General features: G+C 41.6%; 2 protein-coding genes and 1 pseudogene across 5 annotated transcripts; 1 reads left to right on the top strand and 2 right to left on the bottom strand.

Annotated features, from left to right (window-relative positions):
- The first annotated feature begins 1,653 nt into the window (after positions 1 to 1,653).
- Positions 1,654 to 2,153, top strand: LOC139011637 (U1 small nuclear ribonucleoprotein C-like; annotated as a pseudogene).
- Positions 2,154 to 3,167: 1,014 nt separating this feature from the next.
- LOC139010387 (mitochondrial ornithine transporter 2-like) lies at positions 3,168 to 20,884 on the bottom strand. 4 transcript variants are annotated; one of them, XR_011471510.1, is made up of 3 exons: positions 20,536 to 20,884; positions 8,902 to 9,022; positions 3,168 to 4,457 (listed from the first exon to the last, which is right to left on the bottom strand). XR_011471510.1 is itself a non-coding variant. In XM_070414775.1 (3 exons), the coding sequence occupies exon 1, from the start codon at positions 9,889 to 9,891 to the stop codon at positions 8,986 to 8,988; it is 906 nt and encodes a 301-aa protein (XP_070270876.1). In that variant the 5' UTR covers positions 9,892 to 10,179; the 3' UTR covers positions 3,168 to 3,943; positions 4,357 to 4,457; positions 8,902 to 8,985. The 4 variants fall into 4 exon arrangements, 2 of the variants coding, with proteins under 2 accessions (XP_070270876.1, XP_070270875.1); XM_070414775.1 differs by lacking the exon at positions 20,536 to 20,884 and having other exon boundaries at positions 3,168 to 3,943; positions 4,357 to 4,457; positions 8,902 to 10,179; XR_011471511.1 differs by lacking the exon at positions 8,902 to 9,022.
- Positions 18,518 to 20,542, bottom strand: TAF7 (TATA-box binding protein associated factor 7). Its single transcript, XM_070414773.1, has one exon. The coding sequence runs from the start codon at positions 20,090 to 20,092 to the stop codon at positions 19,007 to 19,009; it is 1,086 nt and encodes a 361-aa protein (XP_070270874.1). The 5' UTR covers positions 20,093 to 20,542; the 3' UTR covers positions 18,518 to 19,006.
- Positions 20,885 to 27,628: the final 6,744 nt, after the last annotated feature.

The following is a 27,628-nucleotide window of genomic DNA, read 5'->3' as shown; positions in this document are numbered from 1 at the left end:
GGCAGAGTGCGGAACATGGCAGGCATCGACCACAGCGGGATGGTAGAGCAGATGAGTGGGGGCGCCAGACCAAGGCAGAGTGCCAGTTACTGTCATTGGGGCGAGCATCTGGTGGTTACTAGAAATTCTTTGCTCCTGCATGCTGCGGTCCTGCTGGGTGCTTGCACCTGCTGCTGGTGCCGGCCCACTAACACCCGCTGCTGTTGCCCACTGCCAGCCCCGATCACTCAGCGTTGTCAGCGGGTGTGAGCAGCGGCTACTGGCCCCAATCGCCCCTGAGGGCTTCTCCACCTCCCCCTGCTCCTGAGGGGCAATGGGGGCAGCAGCGACCATTCACACCCACTGCTGGCATTAACCCCAATTGCTCCACGTGGTCAGCAGATGTGAGCGGGGCCAGTGCAGTCAGCACATGGGAGTGGCGGTGGCAGGAGCGGGGCTGCGGCAGACAGGGGACCGCGGTGGGAGGGACCAGGCAGGGGCACAGAAGATGGGCCGAGACCTGCCTCTGTGCCCACCACAGCCTCGTAGCCCATAGTTCCTTTCAAGGTGCACGAATTCGTGCACTGGGCCCCTAGTTTTATCATAATGAAACTAAGCTAGAAATCAATAACAAAAAGATGATGAGAATATCCCATATGTTTGAAATTTAAAAATTTAGTTTAATAACCTGTGAGTTAAAGAAAGCATCACACTAAAATTAGACTGGACTATTTTGATATATCTTAACAAAACAAGTAGGATTCAATTAAGCAGTATTTAGGGGAAATTTAATAGCCTTAAATATATTAGAAAAAGAGAAAGACTAAGGATTAATGCATTAACTATCCTTCTCAAGAATGAGAAAAACAGAGACAATGGACCCAAAAGAAGACAAGGAAGAAAATAATTAAGAGAAGAAATTAATGAAATAGTAAACATGTATCTAAGAAAGATAACCCAAATACCCAAAAGTTGATTCTTTGAAATATTAATAAAATTTGATGCCGAAACCGGTTTGGCTCAGTGGATAGAGCGTCAGCCTGCGGACTGGGGGGTCCCGGGTTCGATTCCGGTCAAGGGCATGTACCTGGGTTGCGGGCACATCCCCAGTGGGAGATGTGCAGGAGGCAGCTGATCGATGTTTCCTTCTCATCAATGTTTCTAACTCTCTATCTCTCTCCCTTCCTCTCTGTAAAAAATCAATAAAATATTTTTAAAAAATTTGACAAATCTCTGGCAATGTACAAGAAAAGTACAAGGAAGGCACAAATAACCAATAGCAGAAATTGAAAGGGGAATAGCAACTCAAATATTGTAGACACAGTAAAAAGGTAAAATAAAATATTATACCCAAGTCTATGACAAGAAGCTAAAAAATTTAGTTGGAAAACAAATTGCTAGAAATATAATCAAACTGATTCATCAAGATTAGATACACTGAAGCATGATAACTGTTAAATAAGTTAAGTTAAATTTTAGGATCATCTGGTCAAGAGTACTACCAAAAATTCAAGAAAGAAATAACTCCAATCTCACACAAACACTTCCATAGAATAGAGAAAAAAGGAGAACACTCACTCCCTAAAAATGTTATTTTTTTAGCATAATCCTAATATCAAGAAAGAAAATTAAATGCCATTATCAAATGGAGTGCCCAATGGCCTGCAGTGCAACATGCCCAAGTTTTAGTGTGACTACTGCAATACATACCTCACCCTTGACTCTCCGTCTGTGAGAAACACTGCAGTGGTAGGAAACACAATGAGAATGTGCAAGACTACATCAGAGATGATGGAAGAGCAGGCTCAGAGCCTGACTGGCAAAACAACTGCAGCCTTTCAGCAAGGAAAGATACCTCCTACTCCAGCAGGGGCAATGACTCTCACTTTCTCCTAGTCTTCTGGATCCTCCTTGCCCTGGCATGATGCCAGCACTCCACATGGGGGCCCTCCCATGATGCCAGTGATGGGCCCTCCTCCTCCTGGGATGATGCCAGTAAGATTTGGTTCTCAGCATTGGCCTCCTGCTCACCTTTCCTACAACTCTGGACAAATGCTTAGTGCTCCTGGAATGAGGCTGCCAATGCCAGTGCACATGGGAATGGTGCCTTGGCCCCAGTGATGAGACCTCCCGCCTGTCCCATAATAGTGCCCACTCAGCCAGGAATGACTTGACCAGGAAGGTGAGAAGAGAGGAGAGCCTCTTTCTATCAGTTATATATTACTTGTTCTACTTCACCAGGAGATTGTGGTGCTGTGACTCTGCGTATTTTCAAACAACAAGGTCAGGAAGATTCACTCCCTCTTCCTATCAAAGAGAGAATAGTTTTGGAGGGGAATAATGGGGCAAAAAATAAATAAATTTTAATTTGTATTGTGAAATGTGAAAATAAAATTGTCAACTCTTTTAGTTAAAAAAAAAGAGCTATTATCACTCACTGACAAAAATTAAAGGAGAAAAATCACACAATTATCTTTATAGACACATAAAACGCTTTTGTTAAAATTCTGTTTATGCTGGGAGAAATAATCTTTTTAAGCTAGGACTAGAAGGACATTCCCTTAATCTTTAAATGGTATGAAACATCGAATAAAAAACAAGTGAACTGTGAAATGTTAAAAGCATTCCTGAGATCACAAACAAATGTCCACTATTCATATTGTACTGGAGGTTTTGGCCAGCATGATAAGGCAAAGAAATACAAATTATGTAGATTGTAGAGGAAGAAATAAAGTTATTATTTGCAGATGATATTAAGGAGTGCACAGAAAATCCAAAGATACCTACAGACAAAATATTATAATTTTTTAAAAGCAAGGTTGCAGCCCGGCCAGAGTGGCTCAGTTAGTTGGTTGAGTGTCATCCTGTGCACTGAAGGGTTGCTGGTTTGATTCCTGGTTGGGGCACATGCCTGGGTTGTGCGTTGGATCTCCAGTTGGGGCACTGTGCGGAGGGCAGTCAATCTGTTTCTCTCTCACATTCTCTCTCTCTCTCCCTCTCCCCCCACCCCCCCACCCCCGCTTCCTCTCTCTAAGCATGTCCTCGGGTGAGGTTTCAAAAAAAGGAAGGTTGCGGAATTTGAAAAAAACATACACAATAATTTTATTTTATAAACCAGCAACAAACAGAAATTGACATTTAAAATAAAGATACAATTTACAACCATAAAAAAAATCAAGTACCTAAGAACAAGTCTAATAAAGTGTAAGATCTCTATGGGGAAATTATATGGCTTTATAAAGAGACATTAAGATGACTTACATTAATGAAGAAATATATGATGCTCATGAATGGAAGGATTCATTTTTTAAGTTATCAATTCTCTTCTCCCCCAGTACATTATAACAGGACATTACATTACTTTAAAATTCATATGAAATAATAAAATGTCATTAACATCTAGGAAATATCTTAAGAAAAAAGAACAAGAAGAAAAAACTTGCCCTACTAATTATTAAGACTTGTTATAAATCTATATTAAACAAGATGGTATGGTATTGGTGCACAGATAGGAAATTTGACAAATGTAATAGGTCAAAATAGACTTACATATATACTGTATATGGAACATTTGAATATTACAGAGATAGCAAGTCAGATTGTCTGTCTGCTCAGGCTACTCTAACACAATACCATAGGCTAGTGGCTTAAACAACAGATGTTTATTTCTCACAATTCTGGAGGCTAGGAAGTCCAAGATCAAGGTGCCAGCAGATTGGGTTCTTGATGAGGGCCTTTTTCCTGGCTTGCAGACTGCAGGGTTCTCTGTATCTTCACAAGGCTGAGAGGAGCAATTCTGGTGTTTCTTCCTCTTCTTATAAAGGCACTAACCTCATCACGGAGCTCTATTCTATAATGTCTGCCAGGCCTGGTTACCTCCCAAAGGCTCCACCTCCTATCACCATCATATTGGGGGGTTAGGGCTTCAATATATGAATTTGGAGAGGAGAGGGGCACATTCAGTCTATAATACAGATCAATGGGAAAAGATGAGATGTCCAATTAAAAATAGTTATTCATACAGAAAAAAATTAAATTGAGTCTTAATTTAAAAATAAACTCCAAAAGGATTTAAGACTTAAATGTCCAAAAAAAAATCTCCCCCAAACAGAAGCACAATCTTTAAAGCTCTTAGTGGAAAATATAGGTAAATAAAGTTTAGATCTTCGGCGAAGAAATAACTTCTTTTAAAAGACACTGACCATAGAATAAAGGATTAATAAATAATAAAAATTTGACTGCATTAATCAAGAACTTTGACTCATCAATAGACATCTTAAAAATTTGGAAAAGGTGCCCAGCCAGTGTTGCTTAGTGTCTGAGCGTTGTCCCCTGCACCAAAAGGTTGCTGGTTCCATTCAGGATCAGGGCACTTACCCAGGTTTTGGTTTGATCTACAGCCAGGCTGTGTGCAGGAGGCAACCAATTGATGTTCCTCTCTTACATGAATGTTTCTCTCTCCCTCTCCTTTCTTCTCTCTGAAATAAATAAAAACATTTTTTTAAAAAAAGAACAGCCATTTGTATATAAACCAGCAAGCAATGTATGTGGAAAGATGCCCTAGTTAATGTTTGCTGAGTCCAGGTTGCTGAGGAGGACCCAGTGAAACTTCTCTAGGCTGGAGTAGAAATAGTCACTAGACAGACAGTTATCTGGAGGAACTAATATCCTTTCTGGGGACATTTTTTTCCCACCCACAGAATGTGCAGGATTAAGAAAGGTCAACTTTCTACAAAACTACTTATCAACCTGTGGAGGGCTGCTGGCTAGCACATTTGGGAGTTTTTTAAATATGTCGGCTGAACTCAAGGCGCAGGCAGAGCCACACCCTGGGGGTGGTCCTAGTCACTCGGTCTGACTTTCCCACCCAGGTGCTAAGGGGGGCGGGTCCTATTATGTTGCCAGGAACTCAAGGCCCACCCAGATGTGACGTAACTTCTGGTTACTTAGATATATATATATATATATATATATATATATATATATATATATATATATGGTGCTGGCTGGCTGGCTGTCCCTCCATTAGAGGGCAGACGCCACACCCAGGCCCAGCTTTCCCTATATTTCTGTCTCAATCTTGTTTTATTCATTTTCCCTAAACTTTCGTGGTGTTCTACACAAGAATTCATCAACCCCCGCGTTCTCTCTCTCTGCGCTGGCCGCGGGAAGAGAGAACCCCCCGATACCCACCTGTGAAATTCTCCATCTCTAGGTGCAGAGTAAAACCACTAACACCAAATGTTCTGAACTGGTTTTGAAAAAAGCCATTAAGCCTGGTTCAATGAACAGAGAATCAGTGCTGATGACCACCACCAACCTTGAAGAGATTGATTGGCAAGAAGATACTAGTCCATTGACAAGGAGCCGGTATTTAAATACTGGCATTAGAATGGAGCCAAGAACACTTTGGATGGTGGAGCTCACAAGGCAGACCCTAGATAGTTCAAATGTTGAAATAATTTACTTTGTAAAAAGTCTCTCAGAGAAGACTTCTGGCCCATTCCACATGGAACTGGGTGGGATCAGAGAGACCAGAGAGTTACAGGCTTTGAAAATGGGGATTTCAAAGCTCAGATGGTGCTCAAGTTGGAAATACAACCATGGACAGAAGGCTACTTCTTGGGCTTGAGTAAAAATTTCTCCTGTGACTATTTTATGTACACAACAACTTCCTAGAAATAATTATCACTCCTCTTTAGAGCTTTGGGCCAGAAGAAAAAGAACCTCCTTTTCTTCCAAGTTCAGCAACTTGAAGCTATTTTCTTGTGGAATTAAAGAAAATTACAGGTTTGGTAGTACATTGCCAGATTTGATCTTTCTGAGATATCACATATACTTAACTGCTAAAGCTTGGTATCCTATGAAAGCTAGGACAGAGAATGAATTTCTAGTTACAATTTCACTGTTGCATGCAGACCATCTGGCCCTGACTATAGACCAAATAATGGAATAAATATCAGAAAATATTTTTTGCCCCAGTTGGTTTGGCTCAGTGGATAAAGCGTTGGCCTGCTGACTGAAGGGTTCCAGTTTCAATTTCGGTCAAGAGCACGGTACCTGGGGTTGCAGGCTCTATCCCCAGCCCTGGTGCGAGTGTGTGTGTGAGGCAATCAATTGATGTGATGTTTCTCTCTGTGTCTCTTCCCCTCCCTTCCACTCTCTCTAAGTCAATGGAAAAATATCCTTGAGTGAGGATTAATAACAGCAAAAAAGATTTTTCAAAGTTGAGGTATAAATTATGCCATGTGGGAGTGAAGTGAAATTTAAAATAAGGCTAGGCATCAGAAAAATGGATTTGACCAATTTAAATCTTAGAAATAAATACCATCTCACCACACAAAAATAACAAATAAGTGAATATTATATGCCAATCCTATATAATAAAAGGGAAATATGCAAATTGACCAAATGGCAGAACAACCAGTCAGCGGAGGGTGGGGCTAGTGAGCGGGCGGTGCCAGGCCAGCCAAGGCAGGTGCCAGCAGGCAGAGGGAGGGGATGGCAATGGGGGGGGGAGCAGAGCAAACAGCAATATTAAAATATTTCTTCTAATTAATTCACTTTCAATGTGCACAAATTCATGCACCGGGCCACTAGTTATCCATAATAATAAAAGCGTAATATGCTAATTAGACCAGATGAAACTGCAGTGGCGAGGGCCAAGGCAGAGAGGCAGCAGAGGCCCCTGCAACGGTAGGCAGGGGCCGAGGTAAAGGCTCCCGGCCGCTGTGGTGGTGGTGGCTGAGCCCCTTGCATGAATTTTGTGCATTGGGCCTCTAGTAACGCAATAAAAAAAGGCGATGGTTGTGGTATGTTAAAAAAACAAAATTCAACTGAGTAAATTTGAAGGTCTAATTGGCTTTATTAAGTGATTCATGAATAGGGCAGCATCCTATCTAGCAACTAGAAGGATGCTCAGAGGGGTGCACAAAATGTAAGGTTTTTATAGGCAGGAGGGTGTGGAAGTGGAGTTATTAGCGAAAGAAAGAAAGAAAGAAAGAAAGAAAGAGAGAAAGAGAGAGAAGAGAGAGAAAGAGAGAAAGAGAGAAAGAGAGAAAGAGAGAAAGAGAGAAAGAAAGAAAGAAAGAAAGAAAGAAAGAAAGAAAGAAAGAACCTCCTTTTCTTCCAAGTACAGCAACTTGAAGCTATTTTCTTGTGCAATTAAAGAAAATTACAGGTTTGATAGTAAAGAAAGGTAGGTAGGTTTTTGAGAACAGAACACAGATATCATTAATGTCTGAATATCTAGAGGTCAATACAGTACATTTTAAGTGGTGTGAATTAAATAAATATTTTTATTTAGGTAAATAATTTAATGATAGAACACTCAAATTTCTTTAAACACAATATTTCAAATTACTATCTTTCTGGAATACAGATCTTAAATGGTACAAATTGTACCCAAATATCAAACCATGAATTTAACAGAGGCTTCACTGATAAAAAAAAGAAACTAGAGATTTTACAAAGATTTATGGTCTACTGACAGAAATACACATACATGGTGTGGACTATTATTAAGACTGGTAGCCTGCTGGCTTTTAGCTTTACATGCTGCTTAAGAACACTTCTTATTGAAGATTCTGCTGGTCTTGGACCAGCAAGGAATGATAAGGCTTATCTTAATGGTGACAAGAATAACTATCTTACCATACGGCCATATGATGCACATCACCAAATTTCTAGGATCAGATGAACTATGGTTTTTGTGTGTGCATATATACATAAATGTGGAATAGTTTAATAAAATTGCATTTCTTATGTTTCATTGCTTTATAAAGTCACACTCCATGTAGTGTTTTCATTAAAATTCACTGATGGTCAGTACCAAATTTAGATAGAAGGTTCCAACACTATATAAGCATGACGAGGAGTTATAGACCTTGAGGTAAACTTCAGGATGGGTCAGCCTTAATATTCCTCACAGTGGAGTGCAAGCACTAGATTCTGTCTAGTTCTGCCTGAGAGGAGAGGACTTCATCCACAAGTACTGTCATTTGAACACAAAACGGGGAACAGAAGCTTTTCTTGGCTTTGGCACTCTCTGTTCCCTGGAAGGGTGTCTGACCGGTGGAGGCAGAGAGTGAATAATCCAAAGTGGATCAACAACCCCTAAATGGGCCCAGATAACACCCCTGGAATCCTAGACCCAGAAACTAGAAGCTAAGAACTGTTGTTAGCTACATTGGTCTTCACCAAAGCATAGCAGCACAACTCCTTCCTCAATCTTAAGCCCCACAGAGGAGAAGCTCTTTGGGAGAGAAGAAGGGAAGTTGATATAGTTGAAGGCTATGCTACTTCCCAAAGGTCTGCCACTCTGGGCCACAGCTAAGAGTGTGGAACATGATCCCACTTTGAAAATGATCGACTCTATTTTAAGAGCAGAGCATCTTCGAAAAATCCAGGATACCAACTCTGGAACTGTAACTCAAGAACGTGGAACACACAGCAGTATAAAATCTTAAAAATCTAGATGTGTATTTTGGTTTTCAATTACCACACAAAAACTTTTTTAAAAAAACTTTAATTTCCTAGTACAGTGTACAGTTTTAAGAGAACATACATCTTGAATAAGTTAATCATTTACAACCATCTTCATGAAACATAGTTAACTCGGTTTTTCTGGTGCTATGACATTAAACAGGGAACCAAACTGTTTCACTCACAACACATAACCAACTAAATTGTATGTACATTCATAGGTGTGATATAACTATCTTTAGCCTTTCAAATTAGGTAGACAGGGCCACCCACTCACTCTGTATATCCCACAAAACACAAAAGCAGCAACTTTTCTATTTCATTACAATTATGGGCAGAAATTATATGATGAAAAACAGAGATTCTTCCACAAAGTTTAAGGTATAGGGTAGAAGAAGATAAAAACAAAACTCCCATGAAGTAAAAAAATAATCTTACTTTAGTCCAGTACTCCATGAAAACCTGAGATAAACTACAGTCCTCAAAGGTGTGTACATGTGGATCCAGGTTCACCAAGACACTTCAGTCTGCTCCCACCTGGCTCATCAGCCTCCTCCTGCTGTATTCATAAACCAAAAACAGTGACCCATTGGCAGGTAGCGCTCGAATCATAGTAGCTGTCAGTCCAGAATATAAGGCTGCTATCCCCTCACTTTCCACAATGCTTACAAGAGTTCCAACAAACCCCGCCTGCTTTCCATGCATGGAAAGAACCTGAATTCTGGATTTGATACAATCCACGGGGAATATGACAAGCCAGAGGCAAACCCCAGCAATTCCACCGCTTAACATCAGATGGGCGGGCCCCAGTTCATCTTTTGATCTCCCCGAGGCCAAGACCGTTCGGCTCACCTCATAGCCACCGAAGAAGAAGAAATAGCCCGGTACTTCTTGCAGGAGCGTGCTGGAGAAGCCGTGATAGAAGCCCCAGGGGCCATCCTTCATAAGGATGCCCTTCACCACGGACCAAACTGTGTTGTGGCTCTGGATGATCTTTCCTGACTTCTCCATTTCGTGCATGGCCTGCAGCCGGCACTTGACCAGCTCAGTGGGGCACAGGGCCAGCGCCGCGAACGCGGACGCCATGGAGCCGGCGGTCGCGGTCTGCAGGTCACTCAGCTTGGCCTGCTTGTCCAGGCCCACCATTTTCTTCACAAACTGTTGGCAGAAGCCGTAGCACATGAAGAGGACGGAGTTCTCGGCGACGTAGGCCATGAGCGCGGGGCCGGTGCCCTTGTAGAAGCCGCGCAGGCCCACCTGCGCGTACGTCTGGCGGCAGCAGTCGGCGAAGCCCTGGTACAGGCCGGGGAACGTCTGCATCTTCACTTTCACGGTGTCGAAGGGCTGCCCGGTCAGGACACACGCGGTGCCCCCGAGGGCCCCCGACGTGAGGTCGATGGCCGCTTGGATGACGGGGTTGAACCTCATGTTCGCGCGCTGGTCTCGGTGGAAGGCGACCCTCCGGAGCGGTGCGTGAGTCCCCGGGGCCGCCGCCTCCTCCGGACTATCGCCCCGCGGCGGGAAGAGCCGCTCAGCGCCAGGCCAGGCCCCGGGGGCCGCCTCCAGCGCCGGGGTAACGCGGCTCCCGCGGCCCCGCGTCCTGCGGACCCAGCCCCGCAACCGCCCTCTGGGCGCGCGCGCGGACGCGGACTGAGGACGCAAACACTTGAGTGAGAACAACGGAAAGCCATGCGGTAAGTTCTGGCCAGGACGCGGGACTCCGCGCAGCTGTCCCTGCGCGGGGCCGTGGGGGGGGGGGGGGGGAGGGGTGGCGAGGGGGATTTTCCCCCTGGGCCAGACCCCGCCGCCAAGGGGCCCAGCGAGAAACTGAGCGGGGGCCAAAGGGTCCATCTACCCAAACAGATCGCTGTAGGAAAGACAAACAAACCGCTGGGGGTGGGAGGCAATTTACATAACAGTGGGCCGCTGCTTTGGTCTAGGGAACCTTGAACTGTCTCTGCGAAGAGAAGGGCGACTCTGCGGTGGGACCGGCCCCGCAGGGCCTCTGTGGCCCCGGGGGCGCTGGAGGGGACCCGAGGCGGTCTGCGGAGCCGGAGAAGGGCATATCGCAGGGGTCATGGGGTTAGAGCTCTGGGAGGGACTGAGCTCTCATTTCTTGAGGTAGGACATGGCATTTTACAATCGGCTCGGAAAAGAGATAATTATATAATTGCTAAAGATATTTATATAATTGATAGTTAAAGGCTGTGTGGTTCCAGCTGTCTCTGCTTGCTAAGTTTCAAGATTCTTGGGGAGCCATAGAGTTTTGTGCAGCGGCCACATACATTCAGGATACAAATAACACACTTGCTCAAGGTGAGATGAGGTTTGGAACATCCGTGAGGGTACCGCGGTCAGGACACACTTTTTCTTTTGAGATGCTCACGATCCCAACGTTAGAATGTGTTCTCTTAAGATTTACATTCCAAGGCCTAGTTGGGATTTCACTTTGGGGGTTAAAAACGAAATGGGGGAAAGGGCAGAAAGTACACTGAAATGATTTTCTCTTTCATCTAGAAAGCCTTCCTTGTCTGATTACCTTGGGCTATCACTATTTAAAAGTGAGGCACTGAAAAGTGCATTGTGTATGGGTAGTTTGTCAACAAATAGATTTCTTGTCCTAGAGAGTGTGACCTGGCCTTTTCTTGGAGAATGCCTAGATGTCAGTATTTGGATTTTTCTCAGGAACCACATGGTTTCTTGAGAGAATAATCTTCTGATTGACTCCGTGTGTGGACGTGGACGTGGACGTGGGCGTGTGTTGGAGGGGAGGGAGTATCCTTTGGATCCTGATTTAATGAGGCCAAGATGGGGGAGTAGGGGTGGCATTCCTGCAGCAATGGATATAGATTTTCACATGATTCCCTTGTTTGGTGCTATACACCCCAACCTTCATCTGTGCCTTTCTCTGACTTTAAGACTTTGCTTTAATTTACCTAGGGAAAAAAAACTTTCCAAAATAAATACAAAAATTAAAGAAAATAAACTTTACATCTGTAGGATGGGGAAGGAAGAGTCATCTAGAGTCCCAGGGTGGGTTAAGGATCTTGGATATCCAACAGCTCTGAACACAGACTTTATGAATCCCAGGTTTCCACCGTTCCCCCTTCCTTGGAGACTGCTGCCTGCAAAAATTGAGCCTCACAGGTTCTATATCAAATGGGTTTGTTTAGTATGCCCCATTACAGACATTTACTATGTAACTTTCTCTGATCTCTGAATTAATTTATCATATATTCATCTGCCTTGGCCTTCTGAAACCGGTTTGACATCTATCATTTAATGGTGTCTCATCTCTTATTCTCATAACCTTGGGGGTTAGTTATTTTGGCAGGATTTTTTTTTATAGAGAAGAGATATGTGAGAACAATCTGCCATTTTAGACTAAAGATATTTTTAAATCCTTCATGTGATATTTGAGAGATGTTATAATGTTTTGATATGACCCCTAGGAAAGACAGGGAGAAAAAAGTTTATTTTAATAATTATTGTGGAGGCCCTATCAAATGATCTAGAAATGCATTCAATATTTTAATAATGGCCACTGATTTTCAATTAATTGCACCTGGTTCATTGTTTTTAATTGAGTTTTTACAAACACAAGAGATGCAGGCTACTGCAGTAAATCCTCAACTGCTTTTGCATTAAGTTCATGTATGTTTTGGAGAAACCAAATTAGTAAAGGCCAGGCATCACAGGGGCGTTAATAAGGAAATGGCCTGTTTCTTCATTGAATTGTCAGGTATAGCTGCTGCACAAATAGTAGAGATGGAGATTAAGTTCCACTAAACAGCTGGACTTGGAGAGAACAGGCCCCAGCATATACTAAACATTGCCCAAGACAAAAAGCCATCTTGAAAGCTATTTTTTCCTGATTCTAACTAACCAAAATGATGATGCTCCTGTTTCAAATTTAAGCACATGTCCTTCCATGCATAGAAACCAGAAAATAATGGGAAAGAAACTCCCAACCTTTCAGTAAAGATTCTTGACAAGATGAGAACATCCAAATCACGTGCTCCCTAGCAATTAGACTGAATGGCCAGATAGGATTACCAGGGAAAGTGAGGTTTGAGCTGAAGCCTGAAAGACAAAAAGCTGGCCATGAAAATATCTGGAGACTGTTCCAGGAAAGGGGAACTATAAATGCTAAATAAAGCTCTGTGGTCAGATATTGGAAGTGCAGAAAGAAGGCCTGTATGGCTGCTAAGCGGTGAGCAATCTTTCTGGTCTATGTTTTCACAGAGAATTCTTACTGCAAAATAAAACAAAAACCAGAGTTTAAGATACAGTCCTTGAGACACATGAATTGTTATAATTTAACTAAATTTTTCATCTCAAACATTTGCTCACTAGATTTGAAATATTAGGCTTTATGACATTTAAAATGGAATACTGATCCCATTTACCTAGTCTATAGATATGATACAAACAGAGGCCATATTGACATGAATGTTTATTGCAGCATTCTGTGTAATTGCAAATTTAAAGTGAAACAACCTAAATGACCAGCAATAGGGGAATGGATAAAATTAAGAAGGTATCTACATCATAAAAAAAGCAGGTCTATACAAGCTAACAAGGAGGGATGCTCATATTGTATTTTTGAGTGAGAAAAGCTTTAGAATCATGTCTCTAAATCTTATTTTTCTTTTGCTTTATAGAACTACATATATGTATACAATTAATTGCATACCAAATAAAGACCTGGAATGATACATACCAAAAATGTTACGTTTACCCTAGAAAGTTGGGGTGAAAGGGACTTTTTAGTTTTGTAAAATTTCTGCATTGTTTGAATGTTTTCAGTGAGTCATGTTTTATTTCTGTAATATTTTAAAACACGAATTTTAAAAGATTTCTTCATAACTTTTGTTCATGAATCCAGAAATATTGAAAACTGTAGCCCAACCACACCCACCCTCATTAGCCAACGGAGCTGTGAGAAAAGTGGTGTTTGTTTTTATAACTCTGGATTTATTTGAAGGGAAATGGATCCCAATCTTCTTAGTTAAGGCTTTCTTTTTTTGAAGTTTATGTAACAGATCATTACTCTTCATTGTGGAGTTTTTAATTTTAATGCAAAGCCAAGCCATAAATAAATCAAATAAAAAATAAAGTCACAGTAGTAAGTTGAGTTGATATATTTATGCTGCAGATATATTTGAAGCAAACCCTGTTTCTGCTCTAACTTATAAACTTTGATTTAGGATCCTTAATTTGAAATCAGTCAACCACATTTTAAACAGCTATTTATACATTTTTCTACTATTTTGTTAACTCTTTAATTCAACTAATTATTTAATCCCCATTATGTTCAGACCTTAGTAAATAGGCAATAATAGTTTGCTTTTTATTGTTTACTATATTCCAGGCATTATTCTAAGTCCTTTATATGTATCAACTCAATAGCCAACAGCCAAAACTCAACAGCCCTGAGGCAAGTAATATTATCACCTCCATGTTAGAGATGAAAAAATTGAAGCAAACAGATTGCTACTTGTCCAAGATAATACAATAGGTCACTGAGCTAGGATACAGACACAGGTACTACATCTCCTGACCCTGGGATTTTAATCTCTTTACTATTTAGTAAGTTTAGTGACTAACAAGCCAAAGTGTCTACTCAGGGAATTTACAGCCTAGTGGGGATATGAGCAACAGGTAATTTATATTTTAGTGATAAATGCATAACAGATCATTATCCCAGAAGACTAGTATAGCGTGCAAGAGATTAGACACTAAATGTTTAGTTCAGGATTTCATATACAGTGCCTGGTACTGCTTGGTACCATAAATATTTGTTGAATAATAGGGAAACATGGAGCTTGGGCAAAGCCTTAATATAATTGCTTAACCTAGATAGAGATCAAGAAAGACTTGCTGGAGTCAGTGATACTTAGATTGAGTCAGAGGTTTAAGTAGGATATGGCCAAATAAAGGGAAGAGTCTTCTAGGTTATGTGGGGATAAGGACACATATGTAATAACTTAATCAATAAAAAATTAAATAAAAAAAGAGTCTTCTAGGTTGAATGAACAGTTTGTTAAAAGACTCTAAGGCCCAGAAGAGGAAGAGAAGTAATTAAACTTCTTGAAAAAATGTAAATAAGCTCAGTATGGGTTGAAAACAGTGAGAGGATTTGTTGAGATGAGGCTGAAAAGGTAATTGGAGCACCTATAATCCTATGTATTTAAAAGATATAAACTTAATCCTGAAATAATGATGTACCACTGAATGGTTTTAAGCATGGAAGTGAAAGATCAAATATATCTTGGAAAGATCATGTTGGTGCCCTAGTCAAAATACTAAGTTGGATGATAAGTTTATATAAACACACACACAGTTAGGAAGCTACTGCCATGGCTAGGCAAAAGATAGTAATGGCTTATACTAGGATGGTAGCAGTGGGGATGAAGTAGAGTAACGGATGAGCTTTTTAGAAAGTAGAATCAGTAGTAAGGGGGAGTAGTCAAAGATTAGGGGTTAAATTTATTGCTTCAGCAACTGGGATGAGTTGTAGTGCCATTTATTTTCACGGAGTCATGAAACACAGGAGGAAGAGCAGGCTTTTAAGAAAAAAGAAGTAATGAGCTCATTTTGAACATTTAGAATTGAGTTGCCTGATGCAACACTTATAAGTGTTTCCAATAAACAGCTGATTATATTAAACCTAAAGTTCAGAAGACATCGGGTTTAGAAATATGGATTTGAAAATCAGCAGAGCTGACTGGAGAATCGAAGATGGCGGCATAGGTAAACACCGGAGACTGCCGCCGTGGACAACCACTTCAAAAATACAACTAAAAGTCGGAGCGGACATCAACCAGAACCACGGGAAGGCTGGCTGAGGAGAGTCTCTTCAACTAGAAGCAAAAACAACAGCATTCCGACACTCAGCGGAGGCGCAGTGTGGAAAATTTAAAGGTACGGCGGTGTGGTGGTGAGGGTGCGCGCGCAAAGCGGGCTGGCGGCTGAGGACGAGATTGTCGTTTTCAATCAGGAGCGAGTCTCAGACTCTGGGCTACAGATCCGGGCGAGTCTCTAGGGACCCAGACTCAAACGGGAGAAGCGGGACTGTCTGGCTACGGCCCCTCCGAGGTTTGCAGCGATTGCTGGGACAGAGAGGCAGAGCCCCTGGGGACGGACTGAGAGCGGCCATAGCTGCTCCCTCCCCCCGCCCTGTTGAGCCGGCCCCGCCCAAACCCTGCGCACAGCCATTTGCCGATCGCCTCAGGCAAGGGCTGGACTAGCGCCTCCCCTGAGGACTGAAGTTTTCCCACAGCTGATTTCCACAGCCAGTCGGCCTGGTGGTCAAATCCCTCTAGTGTTAACTACAACAATTAAGGCTTGGCTAGAACAAGACTGCGCACAGAGACCACAAGGGGGTGCACCAAGAAAGCATAAAAGATGCGGAGACAAAAAAACATGACAGAAATGGAGGATATGGAGCTAAGAATCGCAATTTTGAGGGCTTGCCATAAATTTGTGCAGAGCCTCACGAAAACTAATGAGACCCTCGATGCTACGATAAAGAAATTAGAAAGTAAGCATACACGGACTGAAATAAAGAATATTATACCCAATAGCAGACCAGAGGAGCACAAGAATCAAACCAAAGATTCGACAAAAAACACCCAATTGGAAAAGCAAAATGAAAAAAGAATCCGAAAGTGTGAAGATAGTGTAAGGAGCCTCTGGGACAGCTTTAAGCGGACTAATATCAGAGTCATTGGAGTGCCAGAAGATGAGAGACAGCAAGATATTGAAAACCAATTTCAAGAAATAATGGCAGAAAACTTCCCCCACCTGGAGAAAGAAATGGACTTACAGGTCCAAGAAGCGCAGAGAACCCCAAACAAAAGGAATCCAAAGAGGACCACACCAAGACACATCATCATTAAAATGCCAAGAGCAAAAGACAAAGAGAAAATCTTAAAAGCAGCAAGAGAAAGAGGCTCAATTACCTACAAGGGAATACCCATACGACTGTCAGCTGATTTCTCAACAGAAACTTTGCAGGCCAGAAGGGAATGGCAAGAAATATTCAAAGTGCTGAATACCAAGAACCTACAACCAAGATTACTTTATCCAGCAAAGCTATCATTCAGAATTGAAGGTCAGATAAAGAGCTTCACAGATAAGGAAAAACTAAAGGAGTTCATCACCGCCAAACCAGTATTATATGAAATGCTGAAAGGTATCCTTTAAGAAGAGGAAGAAGAAGAAAAAGGTAAAGATACAAATTATGAACAACAAATATGCATCTATCAACAAATGAATCTAAGAATCAAGTGAATAAATAACCTGATGTACAGAATGAACTGGTGACTATAATGAATCAGGGACATAGAAAGGGAATGGACTGACTATTCTTGGGGGAAAAGGGGTGTGGGAGATGCGGGAAGTGACTGGACAAAAATCATGCACCTATGGATGAACTCAGTGGGTGGGGAGTGAGGGTGGAGGGTGGGGTGGGAGCTGGAAGGAGGGGAGTTATGGGGGGAAAAAAGAGGAACAAATGTAATAATCTGAACAATAAAGATTTAAAAAAAAAAAAAGAAAGAAAATCAGCAGAGCTGACTGAAATGGAGATAATGTAATCACTAATTTTGTTTTTTTGCATGCTGCATCACTCCTTTCCATTATTAATAGAAATTAACTATTATTGGTGTTCAAGTCTTCATAAGAATAAATTATTTTGATAAATGATCGACTGTAAAGCCAAATAAGGTGAGAGCTTTTCAGGTGTCAATCTTATGGCAAAACATCCAATATACTAAAACAGAATTTGTTACCAACCACCCTCATGTATTAAGAAAACTTGCCTCTTATTTGCAAACCTCAAGAAACAATCCAAAGCCTAGATACTGAGAGAAATATTGCTTAAGCCTCCATATTCTCTAATAAGTCTTAAAATCATGAAAACATGTTGGTAAAAGAAATATGATCAGATAACATGAAAGAAGTCAGCCTTGTGAGGTCTCCAAATATCAGCATGTATAACTGTTGAGTAGAGAGGTCTGGAAAATTTGTTTACCATTTTACCACTAACGTTTTTCTGTTAAAAACATAACTAAAATGGGCTTTAAATGTTTGCACTTCATGAGGCTAATATTTTCAAACCAAAGATTTGCTTTATAAACTGTCAGAATGAACTGCAGGCAACTCTGCATTTTATAAATTTTATCACTGATTCTTCCAAATAGCTCAAGTGTAAGGCATTAGATTAGAATCTTTAACACATGTAAAAAATATATAAATTATGTTTAAGAAATTTTGAAATATCAGACTATGTACTGACTCTATGAATAATTTTGATGAACTGACATGACAAATCACCTTGGGTTTCAGAATATTAATTGCAGAAATTAAGTGGAAAATATTTAGAAATATAATCTTTTTTTTAATTAAAAAAATTTTTTTAAATATATTTCTTTATTGATTTCAGAGAGGAAGGGAGAAGGAGAGAGAGATAGAAACATCAATGGTGAGAGAGAATCATTGATCGGCTGCCTCCCGCACACCCCCCACTAGGGATCGAGCTCACAACCCAGGCATGTGCCCTTGGCGGGAATTGAACCTGGGACCCATCGGTCCGCAGGCTGACGCTCCATCCACTGAGCCAAGCCAGATAGGGCTAGAAATATAATCTTAATTCAACTCAATGGAATGATTCTTTCAACAGTACCTAAAAACCCTCACTTTGTTTTGTTCCTAATATATTAAGCAGGTGAATGTAGTGCTTTAAACACACACAAGCATTAAAAAAAAAACCTTCATGTACAAAAATTAGGGTAATTTAGGAAGGTTCTGTAGCTAGTATTTCTTAACCTCCAAATGGAGCAGGTGGATTAGAAATTTAACAAAATACAAAGATGACATTTCCCAATTTGTTTGCACCTACTGTATTTTATCTTTTTCTTAAAACCCAACATAACGGCTTCTTTCCCTACAAAACAGGATCAAGTTGCTGTCATTAAACCCCACCAACAAACCATTTCACAAGAGGATCTGACACCAACTACCCCTAAAAGAACAAGACACATTATGAGGTGAAAACTAGTTTTTATTTACGGTGTTAAACTTTATAAAATGATTTGCAATTATACATATAGAAAAATAACTACTGCGTGGGAAAACATATGCAAATTAGCTTCACTACCTCTAGACTACTCTTCTTGATCCTAGATGGCTTCACAAACAAGCAATAGCAGCTTGTGGCAAATGGAGAAACAGCAGCAAAGTCCAGCAGTGAAGTTGTGATTACTAAAGTTGAACTGTTAGTTCCACTAATCTTACAACTTTTCTACATTTATCTGTCATATATTACTCCTTTCTACAGGATAAACACCTAGCCAAGTTCTGAGAGACAAGTGAAATAGAAATTCACATTTATAGTTGTCTGTAAGACAAATTCAACAGAAGGCAGCAGAGGAATTGGGAACGACTGAAAAGTTATATTTAGTCCAGGTGATGAAGCCAAAATTTTTCTCCCAATGCTAACCACTCTACAGGATGATATTAAGTAACAAAACTCTTCTTACTTTTCTAGGAGTGATTCTAGCTCTTCTTGCAAAGAGCTGAGCTGCTCCTTTTCTCGGTCTTCCTTTTGTTTGAGTTCATCCAGCACAGCCTGAAATCTGTTCTTGAGGGCCAGGTTTTCCACTTTCATGATGAGGTCTTCCTGACGTTTTGCCCTATCCTGGGTCTCTTGGAGCTTGCCTTTTAAGTTATCAATCTGTTTCTGAATTCCCATAACCAGCTGATTGGTCCCCTCATTTTCTTGGTGCTGTTCATCTGATGTATTTAGCTTGTCCTGTAGCTGTCTTTCCAGATCTTCTTCAGTGTCGATGATGTTTATATCTTCCTCATCTTGATGCTGTGTCTCATCTTCATCTTCACTGCTGCTGCTGAGGTCATTGAAAATCTCCCGAAGCTCATCGTGTTCTAATGAGTCATGGCCTTGCCTGTGGCCTGACATTCCTGGAGAAGAGATATCAAGGCCTTGATTTTCTGTTTCTTTTGTTTCATCTTCAGCAATTATTTCCCAACGAGTACTGACAGCCTCAGCATCTGTACTCAGCAAACGCTTCACTTCTTTTTCCACATCTGGAGATTCAATATATTTCTTCTTTGCTGTCTTCCGGAACCTTCTCTTTCTGACATTTTTTAGAGGCAGAGTGATTCCATGGTTCCATATAAACTTTTTCTCTTTGTCCTTATCCTTTTTTTTGCTTGCTTTGGGATCAGCAGCAGCAGCAGCAGCAGCACCTGCAGCAGTTGCAGCAGCTGCAACTGGTTCCTCCACTGGAGGATAGAGATCACCATCAACTGTGGATACAAGCATCTGACAGATATCAGCTGTCTTGTAAAAGGTTTTTTTATCAATGGTTTTCAAACTTTCCATAACACAAGGCAGATCTACCAATTTTGAGGCCAGTGGGACCCGGTCCACTCTGACAATTCCATGGCGCCCATCTGGGTGTAACTCTATTGTCAGTCTGTCCTTCAGATTGACATGGCCAGACTGTACTGCCCGCCTCACAGTAGAGGCATATTCCGGAGGTAGACGTAAGATAAACTGGCTCTCTAGTTCGTGAGGAGCATCATCTTTGCTCTTACTCATCTTTCTTTCTTTGTGGCTCACTTCTCTAATAGCCACTTGTTGCACTAAAAAGTTCCAGTTATTGCAACAGTTAGAAAGTCCAGTTTGTTATGAATTGAAATATTTAAGTATTACAGCAGCTAAGCGTCTATTTTCTTAATTTTAAATTAAGCACCAAGTCTTTTAAAATATGCTGTGACTTAATACGTAGGTACTGACACTGACTGACTTATTCAGTTAGGTCCATTTAAATATATTAGCTGCAATGCCAAGTTCCAACCTCTAGATGCCGCTGCCGGACAATGCAGAGAGCTAGAGAGCAGGAAAGCAAATGGTGGCTTCTGCAGAATGATTTGCAGCACAGAAAGTTACGGCCCCAGCTGACACTCCCAAGCCACACTTTCCCGGAGCAAAGGCAGTCAAAAAGCGGGGCGCAGTGAGCTCTCTTCGCCTCGGATACTTACGATCCAGTGACGATTATAAACCCAGCTTCTCCGGTTCGGAGCGAGCGGAAGAGGAAGCCACTCGGAGCAAGCGGCTGGGAGCCGACCGTCTCTCCTCCCCGATTCCTTTGTTCCTCTGGGCTCTTGGCAAAGCGACCGGGTACTGATTACCAGTGAATTGTCCGGGGGGGGCAGCGCGCAATCTCGCTGAGATGCGCCGCTCGGAGCGCCAGACTCGGCAGCGCCGCGGCTCTGCGGCTCTGCAGACCTCCGTCCGGTGCTGCAGACAAGCGGAGAAGAAAGCGCTACGTCACCGCGCGGGGCGGGAGACGGCTTTGAGTGACAGCGCGACTCAGGCGGAAGTGCGCGCTGCCTCACAGCGCAGACTGAAATGACTCTGTCTGCGCAGGCGCTTTTATACTAGCTGGCGTAATCCTGTCTTCTCGCGAGAAGTAGCTTAAGGGCGTAGCTTAAGGAGTTACTGTATTTAGACATAGATCCTCCCACACCCGCCCCTCGCCGCGCCGCTAAGCCAGAGGTTTTATCGGATCACCGTGGGGGCGGTTATCTCCCAGGTTTCCGGGTGATTGTCGGATGCGAGGCATCCATGTGGAAAGCGTCTTTGCTTTTGGAAACATCTCGGATGTTCCCCAGGGTATATATCCACTTGGGAGCTGAGAGAATTATTTACAACTAACCGTGCAGTGTATTTAAAGTATGCAAATCAGTGGAGTGAAGAGGACATGCTGCTCACTATATAATTCTGTCATAACATTGATTATGAAAATGAATGGAGTGGACCCATGCCTCAAGGGTCTGTTTTAAAGGACCCCAAGGGAAAAAGGGTGATTCCTCTTTTTAATAATTGACATAGATACAAATGTAAACAAAGGAGTACGTATTCTTCTGGAGGCACGTGTTCATTTTAGACAGAATTGTCTGACAAATGGTCTGTTTGAGGTAGAAGATAATTGAAGTATTATTCCCTGCCACTCCCTTGCCAGTAATTTTTAAATTAGTTAGGATTTTTGTTCATTCCACTTCTTCTATTTTGATAACTGTTTTCTGCTTGTCTCTTCTGTATGTAATTAGGTATTCATCAACATGTTTCTGTAATATTTAAGCCTCATTATGCTGGAAGCTGGTCCATCCTTGCTGCTTGACACAGCCGCTGCAGGGAAGAAACATCTGCACAGCATATGTTTCAAGGCATACTGTTCTTAATATCTTTGCTCACCTTCTTGGCACTATGTGTTTTAACCAAGGTCACCTCTCCGAGAAAGGTTGTTTCCCCAGGTAGGGATTTTTCCCTGAAGTTAGGGAGGGAATAAAACCCCTTAACTAAATGCCAGGCGGGTAGTTAATCACTTTAACTAAAACAACCACCCTTAAGCTACATAATCTTTACTCCCTGGAATAGAGATAAGAAACTCCCTAACCTTTGGAATAGAAATTGACAGGATTAAAATCAACTGGTATAAATACAGGTGTAACAAGACAATAAAAGACAGAACTTGGCTGGAGATCCTGGCTAGGCTGCTGATCAACTGAATGCTGTCTCCGTATCATTCCTTCTTCTCCAACTCCGTCCACACCTTTGGGGACCCCTGGACATGTTGGGGTTGGACACCAACATCATTATATAACAATTTCCACTTATTTCTACTCATTTCCATTTATTTTTTTAATGGAATCAGTTTGGTAGAGCATCAAGGTCATTAAAATTTTCATTTCTATCCTGTAAAATATTAACCACTATGTCTAAATTTAAGAGAATGCTCTTAAAAATGTGATTAATAGCCTTAACTGGTTTGGCTCACTGGATAGAGCGTTGGCCTGGTGACTGAAGAGTCCCGGGTTTGATTCCGGTCAAGGGCATGTACCTTGGTTGTGGGCACATCCCCAGTAGGGGGTGTGCAGGAGGCAGCTGATCAGTATTTCTCTCTCATTGATGTTTCTAACTCTCTAACCCTTTCCCTTCCTCTCTGTAAAAAATCAATAAAATATATATTTTTAAATGTGATTAATAGTCCTGGCTGGTGTTGCTAAGTGGTTAGAGTGGCAGACCCTGCACTAAAAGGTTCCATTCCCAGTCAAGGGCACTTATCTGGGTTGCAGGTTCTATCCCTTACCCTGTCTGGTGCATGCAGGAAGCAACCAATCAATGTGGCTCTCTCACATGATGTCCCTTTCTCCTCCTCTCCCTCCCTTCCACTCTCTAAAGTTGATGGGGAAAAAATATCCTTCGGTGAGGATTTTAAAAAAAAAATGTGATTAACCTTTCAAATAAATATTTTTTTTATTATTGATTTTTTACAGAGAGGAAGGGAGAGAGATAGAGAGCCAAACCGGTTTCGGCGTGTTTGCTTTTTTTAATGTTAAGTTTGAAGTTGAAATTATGCTCTTTAAGATAATTCTACATTTGTTCTCTCTTTTTAAAAAAATATATATATTATTGATTTTTCACAGAGAGGAAGAGAGAGGTATAGAGAGTTAGAAATATCGATGAGAGAGAAACATGATGAGAGAGAAACATCGATCAGCTGCCTCCTGCACACCTCCCACTAGGGATGTGCCCGCAACCAAGGTACATCCCCTTGGCCGGAATCGAACCTGGGACTTTTCATTCCGCAGACTGATGCCCTATCCACTGAGCCAAACCGGTTAGGGCTACATTTGTTCTCTTTGTTCTATAATGTGTTCTATGATATGGTGGTTCAAAGGCGATGTTTGTTAATGTCTGAAGACACTTTTGAATGTTACAACTATAGGGGTGGAGTTTACTGGAATCTAGAGGGTAGAGACCAGGAATGCTGCTATATAATCTACAATATACAGTACATTTATCCCCCATAACAGAATTATCTGTCTCAAAGTCCTATCAAGGCTGAGAAACCCTGACCTAAGCTTATTATTTTAAGCCCATATTCCTAACTAAACATTGACAAGTAGAATGAGATTATCATTATTGCTTTGTAGCTCTCAGAACCTACTATAGCTATGAATAGCTTCAGCTTTGCCTTAGGCATTCAGAGACTGGGTTCCTAAACTGTAAATAAAGTGTTAGAAGAAAGGAGAGGGCATGGGCAACTGTCTTCGTCCATTTGGGCTGCTATAACAAAATACCATAAATCAAGTGGCTTGCAAACAACAAAAATTTATTTCCCAGTCCTGGAGTCTGAGAAGTCCAAGATAAATACTGGAAGATTTGGTGTCTGGTGAGGACAGGCTTCTATAGTCATAGACAGCAGTCTTTTAACTGTAACTGTATATGGTGGAAGTTGTATGGGGCTCTCTGCAACCTCTTTACAAGGACGTTCATACTATTCTTGAGGACTCCACCCTCACGACCTAATCACTTCCCAAAAGCTTTACCTCCTAATACCATCACATTGGGTATTAGGTTTCAACATGAATTGGGGCGCAGGGGAGGAGGACAGGGATATTCAATCTACAGAGGCAACCCATAATATCCATGAAAGAACTAATTACTTGGAGGATTATAATAGTATATATGTAATTCCATAAGTATTATAAATGGCCAATAACCACATGAAAAGATCCTCCTCAACATCGCTAATCATTGGGGAAATGCAAATCAAAACAACAATAAAATAACACCTCACACCCATTTGGATGGCTACTACTGAAAAACAGAAAATAACAAATGTTGGCAAGGATGTGGAGTAATTGAAATCCTTGTGCCCTGTTGGTGGGAATGTAAAATCGTATAGCCACTATGGAAAACAGTATGATGGTTCCTCAAAAACTTAAAAATAGAATGACCATATGAGCTAGCAATTTCCAACAGAATTGAAAGCAGAGTCTTGAAGAGATATTTGTACGCCCATGTTCCTAGTAGCATTATTCACAATAGCTAAAAGTTTTAAGTAACACAAATGTCTATCAACAGATGAATAGATAAACAAAATGTGGTATTTACATACAATGGAGTATTATTCAACCTTAAAAAAGGAAGGAAATTCTGACCTATGCTCCAACATGGATGAATCTTGAGGATACTATGCTATGTAAAATAAATCAGTCACAAAAAGATTTCTGTATGATTCCACTTATATTAGGTATTTTTGGTGGTCAGAATCATTGAGACAGAAAGTAGAATGGTGTTTGCCAGGGGATGGAGAGAAAAGAGAATGAGGAGTTATAATTTAATGGGTGTAGGTTTCAGTTTTATATGATGAAAATAATTATGGAAATGGATGGTAGTGATGGTTGCACAACACTATGAATGTATTTAATACCATTGAAATGTACACTTAAAATGGTTATGATGGTAAATTTTAAGTCAGGTATATTTTACCATAATAAAAAAGAAGAAAAGTATACATATGTTTTAAAAGTATGAATAGGCATAGAATTTAAATTCTTTAAATCATAAATTATATAATGCAGTTGCTGATGATTTTACATTTTTATCAGTATTTCCTACCTTTTTATAGTGAAACTTTCTTTTTTATTATAGAATTTACAGTGAAAATTCTATTTTTTGCAATGTAAAATTCTTTTCACAATGGATAATTTCTTGAATAAAAAGTTCTTTTAAGGAAAAGAAGCTTCAATGGTATATCATCTTTAAAAGGAAATGTCAAGAGGGAAAATTCTGTAAAAATCCGTATTTTAAGGTGCTATGCATTTTGATAAGTTAAAACGTTTGAGTTAAATTTTGTGGAAAGATCGTATTATTGATATTTTGTCAAGAAGAAATAACGACTTGCAGCCTTTGTACTAAACCAACTGTATTCTAAAATAAGTCCTGGAAATAAAGCAAATGCAGTCTCCTGCTAGGACTTCTGGAAATGAAAATAGATATAGGTCTGGGCCTCTGGGTGCCGCTGTCGGCCAATCCGTGGGTGGAGTGAAGCAAAGCAATCCACTGGCAACGCTGACGCAGGATCCCGGGGGACTCTGGAGAAGCACATCCGGAGCGAACTCTGCGTGCCATCTTTCCTGCAATCTGTTCCAAATGTCTGGGTAAGGAACGTCTAATCATCCTGATTTTTCTTCCTAGCACACCTTTGTAATCTGGAGCAACCGTAGTGATGTATTCGGATCTGAGAAGCAGCATTGAGAAGACATAGGAAGAAGTCCCCCCGCAGAGAAAGAGCAGGGAGTGCAGGAAGCAAGCGCTGTTTCCTTTCCTGCCGTCTTTGTTCAGCCTACTGAATCACGCAGCAGATCCGGAGATCCGGAAGCAATGGCCAAAGGTCTAAAACTGGGGAATCTCGCCAGGAGATGGAGATGCGTCTCAGTGACCATAGCCATGGGTGAGTGCTGAGGAGCCTTTCTTTTACCACCAACGGAGAGAGCAGGGAGGAAATTGACAATGACAGGATACATCAAAGAAGTCCCTAAGCTCCTTGAATCTCCAACCGTCACTGGAAACCCTATGAATGTGCTTTTCATAGAAACATATTCATCCTGGGTATAAATAACATATGGCTTTTAGGGCCGATGTTTTGTTTTGAAAAGTCTAGAAAATATCTTAATGGAAGCAAAGTTTACTCCTAAACTACAGAAGATTTGATGCTGCAAGTAATTCTCTATGAATTAATCAGATCACTTTCAATAACTACCTCCCCCGCCCCTAGAAGTAAAAGAAAGCATTAGGGCAGTAAATATTCTGGTTGTTAATTGAACCAGAAATATGGACCAGAAGAGCAGAGCTGCCACCACTTGGTGGAGAGGGGACAGAACAGCTCATGGCAAAATGTGGGTCTTGGGTGCCAGTGCCAGTCCTCCCATACGGAGCCTCAAGGAGTACAGCAGTGTCCGCCTGCAGGAGAACCTGCCCTCCACCTCCTCTCTGCATTCTTCAGGTGATCCCCGCTGACCTAGATGGCACCCTTAAGGTAGAGTTCTCCTACACTTTCCACACAGTCTCAAAGGGTATACAGAATATATCTAGTGTTCAATAGTGAGAACACCATCTTTGACTTGAAAGAGTGACAGCTAGATCATGGGGTAGAAGAGAAGACTGGCAGCAGTTTAAGGAGCCATTTCAGAAACCTGGCTGAAATACAAGTTGAAAACTGTAATGCAGTGCAGGTGACTTTCAGCTGGGTGTCTAGTTATATTAGAGGTAAGAAATGTGGTTGCCCTAACCAAAAATGCAGGACTCAGAGACCTTGCTTAATTGGAGAAGTGAAAGATACTGTAGCGAATAATAAATACATGGCAAACAATTCACCTCTAAAAGTTACTGTGTAATTCTTTGTGAGCTACTGGCAGAAGGAATTCTAAACTGGGAGCAGACTCTGAAGTACAATGTCACCAACAGACTCATAGACAAGGACAAGCTGTCCTCTTCCAGCACAAATATCACCTTGCATGTAACCAACATCAACAAAAACACTCTGGTTTTCCAATAGGTCTCCAATATGATTCAGGAGACTGGGAACACCCACCCAGAGCCTCCATCACACACGTTAGTGCTTACAACTCAGATTTGGGGCCCTAAGTGCCTCCTATTTCTTCCAGAACAGCCACCCATCAGCAGCGCCGTTGGTGCTGTTATCTGACCTGTGAGTGAGCACAGAACACAATAGTATTCACTGCAGCTGACTCTACGGGCTCATGACCAGGGTTTAGCTGCGTTCAGTGTCATCCGGAGCCTGTCTGAACTGATGGACCTATGGTGAAAATGCTCAGAGAACGCTACGCCAGGAGCTGCAGCTAGAAGTCACAGCCCTCTTCAATGCAGGTTGTGTGGCCGGGCTATCTGGTCACTGAGGTGGACACCGACTTGGGTACGAGGCCTGGTTGTTCTATCACATGTTTCAGACCACCAACTCCAACTCTTCAACCCAGGGCTGCACAAAAGGGGATGTGCATTGTGGTTCTATGGGTGACAGAGATGCTGCTCTCCAGGTCACCCTAATGGTGATAGACAGCATGCTGCACTGTCTTTGCCTACAGTTTGCAGGAGTTGCTGCTAGACTTCAGGCAGAGCTACCGTTTTACCTGGCCTTGGCCTGATCATGGTGCCCTCTCTCCTCCAGTGACTGGCCATCGTCCTGCGCCTGCAAAGCTTCTCCAGCCCTGCTTTCAGCCTGGTCTCTGGTCCAAGCCTGGATTTAGAGTTGCTCTCACTTCA

The sequence above is a fragment of the Myotis yumanensis genome, unplaced genomic scaffold (genome assembly GCF_028538775.1).
Source record: "Myotis yumanensis isolate MYYU_CA2020_CCGP unplaced genomic scaffold, mMyoYum1.0.hap1 SCAF_5, whole genome shotgun sequence".
Taxonomy (NCBI): domain Eukaryota; kingdom Metazoa; phylum Chordata; class Mammalia; order Chiroptera; family Vespertilionidae; genus Myotis; species Myotis yumanensis.
Note: the sequence above shows the minus strand (reverse complement) of the source record. Positions and strands in the feature narration are given on the sequence as shown.

Coding starts and splice junctions, on each gene's coding strand:
- LOC139010387 (XM_070414774.1), bottom strand. CDS start 9,891: ATGAGGTTCAACCCCGTCATCCAAGCGGCCATCGACCTCACGTCGGGG.
- TAF7 (XM_070414773.1), bottom strand. CDS start 20,092: ATGAGTAAGAGCAAAGATGATGCTCCTCACGAACTAGAGAGCCAGTTT.